General features: G+C 46.4%; 1 protein-coding gene across 5 annotated transcripts in view; it reads right to left on the bottom strand.

Moving 5' to 3' along the window:
• The window catches only part of entpd6 (ectonucleoside triphosphate diphosphohydrolase 6), a 21,242-nt gene that overhangs the window by 9,663 nt on the left and 6,579 nt on the right, over positions 1 to 5,000 (bottom strand). For all 5 annotated transcript variants that reach the window (XM_055162402.1, XM_055162398.1, XM_055162399.1 and 2 more), the window contains 3 exons: positions 1,497 to 1,636; positions 597 to 682; positions 273 to 334 (listed from right to left, as the gene is read on the bottom strand). In XM_055162402.1, coding sequence (XP_055018377.1) covers positions 273 to 334; positions 597 to 682; positions 1,497 to 1,636 — 288 coding nt within the window. The remainder of the gene's footprint in view (positions 1 to 272; positions 335 to 596; positions 683 to 1,496; positions 1,637 to 5,000) is intronic.

Raw genomic sequence — 5,000 nt, 5'->3', positions numbered from 1 at the left:
CAGGACTAAACCAGAGACTAAACCAGAACTAAACCAGGACTAAACCAGACTAAACCAGAACTAAACCAGGACTAAACCAGGACTAAACCAGAACTAAACCAGGACTAAACCAGGACTAAACCAGAACTAAACCAGAGACTAAACCAGGACTAAAACCCGGACTAAAACCAGGACTAAAACCAGGACTAAAACCAGGACTAAACCAGGTCTAAACTAGAACTAAACCAGAACTAAACCAGGACTAAACCAGGTCTGAATCAGGGGGGTGTTACCTGGAGCAGAGGGGGGTCCCAGAACAGCCGCTCGAGCCTCCATCAGCCCCAAGCCCAGATAACTGAAACACACACAGGGACACCATGACGGTGCAGTCCTGGTTTAGTCCTGGTTCAGTCCTGGTTTAGTCCTGGTTTAGTCCTGGTTTAGTCCTGGTTTAGTCTCTGGTTTAGTCCTGGTTTAGTCCTGGTTTTAGTCTCTGGTTTAGTCTCTGGTTTAGTCTCTGTTTAGTCCTGGTTTAGTCCTGGTTTTAGTCTCTGGTTTTAGTCTCTGGTTTTAGTCTCTGGTTTAGTCTTGGTCCTGGTCCTGGTCCTGGTCCAGACCTGTGGGTGTAGAGTTTGTAGGAGGAGTTGAAGAGGTTCAGGTTCTGGAGGTTCTGGGCGTCTGAGGACGACAGAGACTCAACAAACTGAAACGAGACAAAACACAGATTATTCACACGAGCCCGACCAATCAGAGCGCGGCGTGGAGCGTGCGGACCAATCGGAGCGCGGCGTGGAGCGTGCGGACCAATCAGAGCGCGGCGTGGAGCGTGCGGACCAATCAGAGCGCGGCGTGGAGCGTGCGGACCAATCAGAGCGCGGCGTGGAGTGTTTGGACCAATCAGAGCGCGGCGTGGAGCGTCTGGACCAATCGGAGCGCAGCGTGGAGCGTGTGGACCAATCGGAGCGCGGCGTGGAGCGTCTGGACCAATCAGAGCGCAGCGTGGAGCGTGTGGACCAATCGGAGCGCAGCGTGGAGCGTGGACCAATCAGAGTACAGCAAGGAGTGTGTGGACCAATCAAAGCGCGGCGTGAAACGTGTGGACAAATCAGAGCGCGGCGTGGAGCGTGTGGACCAATCAGAGCGCGGCGTGGAGCGTGTGGACCAATCGGAGCGCGGCGTGGAGCGTGTGGACCAATCGGAGCGCGGCGTGGAGCGTCTGGACCAATCAGAGCGCGGCGTGGAGCGTGTGGACCAATCGGAGCGCAGCGTGGAGCGTGGACCAATCAGAGTACAGCAAGGAGTGTGTGGACCAATCAAAGCGCGGCGTGGAGCGTGTGGACCAATCAGAGCGCAGAGGACATAAACATTTGAAAAGTTTATGTGTGAAAATAAAAAAAGCCGACGCCCTGACGGGAGAATCGCACAGTACCTGGAGCGTCCGCTAGAGGGGGCGGGGCTTATCCAGGTGTATTTTAGATCCGCGCTCTGACCTCACGACAGACGAGTTTGGCTCTGACCTTTGAACTCGGGCTGAAGGTGACCTGAGTGGAGCCGCCGCCCAGATCCAGAGTCCCCACAGACGCAGACGCAGACGCAGGAGCAGGAGCGCCCCCTACAGCCCCCAGCAGGAAGTTCACCGTCAGCCACGCCGACACACCTGAGAAAAAACACACCAGGGGTCAGAGGTCAGAGGGTGTGTTGTTTGACCTTTGACCTGGTTTCTTGGTTCGTATATTCAGTTGTGTTTATTAAACGCACTTCTTTTTTAAATGAAAATGGACCCAGACTCAGTTTTGTGACGAGTTTTCAGTGACGTCCTCCTGCCCTCGGACGCTGGACTCGCTGTGACTCTGGCGCTGGATCGAGCGGCGGTTGGCGTTCGATTCGTGGACCACCGGGTTTGATGGTCTCGTTTGGGGCAGTGGGCGTTAGGGGTCGGGTCTGGTCCTGGTCCAGGTCTTATTTGACCAAACGAAGCTTGACGGTTCAAGTCGGTGACGCCGTGTCATCCCTGGCCCTCGACCCCGTGGAGTTCCCCAAGGGTCGGGACTCAGGCCTTTACTTTTGTCTGTTTATCTGCTGCTCGGGTCAATTCCCCAAAAACACAAGACACAGTTTCAGTTTTTACACAGACGAGTTTCAGCTTCAGGAGCCACTGACACAGGAACGTTCTCGTGTGAACGGTTTGGATGAAGTCCAAGGCTCCTCCTGCGCAGTGTGGCTCCTCCTCCTGCGCAGTGTGGCTCCTCCTCCAGCACAGTGTGGCTCCTCCTCCAGCACAGTGTGGCTCCTCCTCCAGCACAGTGTGGCTCCTCCTCCAGCACAGTGTGGCTCCTCCTCCAGCACAGTGTGGCTCCTCCTCCTGCACAGTGTGGCTCCTCCTGTACAGTGTGGCTCCTCCAGCACAGACCCTGACACCAGGAGCCACACTGGCGGGAAAACGGCCTTCACTTTTAAACCTGATGCCCAAACACTCGCTCTCGTACCTCAGTACTACTACACAGTATTAGTATAAATATTTGTACTAGCAGTTGTACTTAGAGGTGTTTTGTAATTTTGTAGTTTAGTAGTAGTAGTAGTAGTAGTAGTAGTAGTAGTAGTAGTAGTAGTAGTAGTAGTAGTAGTAGTAGTAGTAGTAGTAGTAGTAGTAGTAGTAGTAGTAGTAGTAGTTAGTATAAATATTAGTATTAAGAGTTGTACTTGGATGCAGTAGCAGTAGTAGTAGTAGTAGTAGTAGTAGTAGTAATATTAGTATAAATATTAGTACTTGGAGGTGCATTAGTAGTCGTATTAGCAGTAGTCGTATTAGTATTAGTATAAATATTCGCAGTAGTCGTGGTACTTTTGCTCGTGAATCCTGTTTCTCCATAATTCCTTAATGGTGCAGGATCAGATTGTATCAGATGCCCTCCCGTTAATCCAATCTCTAAAGTGACAGACCGCCGTGGCCTTAATGTGGGATTAGAGCCGCTCCGAGTCCTAAGACCCGCACCAAGACCGGCCCCGATCCGGCCCTGATCCGGTTATGATCCCGGTCTGGGCCCGGGCGGATTACGGGTTTGTCAAATGGCTTCTTGCTCTCCAAGAGTTTCACCGGAAAACGCCGTAATGGACCAATGACGTCGCCCGAACGCCGCCCGCGACCTCTGACCCCAATCAGCACGCAAGATTTACAAGAATTACTACTACTGCAAATACTTCGACTACAAACACTACAGATACTATTACTGCAAATACTTCGACTACAAACACTACAGATACTATTACTGCAAATACTTCGACTACAAACACTACAGATACTATTACTGCAAATACTTCGACTACAAACACTACAGATACTATTACTGCAAATACTTCGACTACAAACACTACAGATACTATTACTGCAAATACTTCGACTACAAACACTACAGATACTATTACTGCAAATACTTCGACTACAAACACTACAGATACTATTACTGCAAATACTTCGACTACAAACACTACAGATACTATTACTGCAAATACTTCGACTACAAACACTATAGATACTATTACTGCAAATACTTCGACTACAAACACTATAGATACTATTACTGCAAATACTTCGACTACAAACACTACAGATACTATTACTGCAAATACTCTAAATACTGCTGTAATTGTATTTTTAACCATGAGGATCCTCGAAAACGACATGGTGAGAATACTACTACTGCAAATACTACTACTGCAAATACTGATACTATTACTGCAAATACTACTACTGCAAATACTACTGATACTATTACTACAAATACTACTACTGCAAATACTACTGATACTATTATTACAAATACTGTAAATATCGTTGTAATTGTATTTTTGTAACTATGAGGATCCTCGAAAACGAGACATTCAAACGTCTCAAGAAGCTTATCCTCCAAACAAATACATTCAAATACAAATACTACTACTGCAAATACTTCTATAACAAATACTACTGATATTATTACCATTACAAATACTTCTACTGCAGTACTACATATACTACTACTACTACTACTGCAAATACTTCTATAACAAATACTACTGATGTTATTACTGCACATACTACTAGTGCAAACACTACTGCAGTACCACAGATGCAGGACTGAACTGGTTTCATAATAATCATCATAATAATATTAAATAAAATCCTTCATTTTCTCATTTTTGTAAATGTGGATTTTTAAAAACACAAATTAATCTAATTTCTTTTTCATCCTCATCATCATCATCCGCAGCAGCAGCAGTAGTAGTAGTATTAGTATTAGTATTAGTAGTAGTATTAGTATTAGTATTAGTTGTTCTGTGGTTTATTACTCTCATTACTGTTGTGTAACAGATTTCTTATAACTCCTCCTCTCCTAATCCTGCTCCTCCTCCTCCTCCTCCTCCCTCTATCTCTCCATCAATCCATCTCTCCTCTTAATCCCATTGTCCCATTTAAATATCCACAGATCTGTACGATGTTGTTCCATCTCTTCCTCCTCCTCCTCCTCTTCCTCCTCTTCTCTTCTTTTCTTCTAATCTCATTGTGTCGTGTTAATAGCTGCAGACTTTACTCAGATTGCTTTTGGATTCTCTCCTCTCCTCCTCTCTCCTCCTCCTCTCTCCATCTCTCCATCAATCCATCTCTCTTCTTAATCCCATTGTCCCATTTAAATACCCACAGATCTGTACAATGTTGTTCTCTCTTCCTCCTCCTCTTCTTTTCTTCTAATCTCATTGTGTCGTGTTAATAGCTGCAGATTTTACTCAAATTGCCGTTAGACTCTCTCCTCCTCTTCCTCCTCTTCCTCTGTTCTTGTAATCTCGTTGTGCCGCGGGTCACAGATTTCCTGCGCTCGTCGTGGGGCCGGTGTGTTTCTAATCTGCTGTTTTGGTGTTTTGATGTTTTGGTTTTTCGGGGACGAGTCTGAGATTTGGACGGAGCCTCGTTTAATCTCGTTTAATCTAATAACATTTTAATTCAGCCTCTAATACGAAGAATAATAGAATAAAAGAATAAAAGCCAC

Source organism: Boleophthalmus pectinirostris, unplaced genomic scaffold (genome assembly GCF_026225935.1).
Source record: "Boleophthalmus pectinirostris isolate CB_2022bp ecotype Guang Dong unplaced genomic scaffold, ASM2622593v1 HiC_scaffold_5, whole genome shotgun sequence".
Taxonomy (NCBI): Eukaryota; Metazoa; Chordata; class Actinopteri; order Gobiiformes; family Gobiidae; genus Boleophthalmus; species Boleophthalmus pectinirostris.
This window is presented reverse-complemented; position numbering and strand designations above follow the sequence as displayed.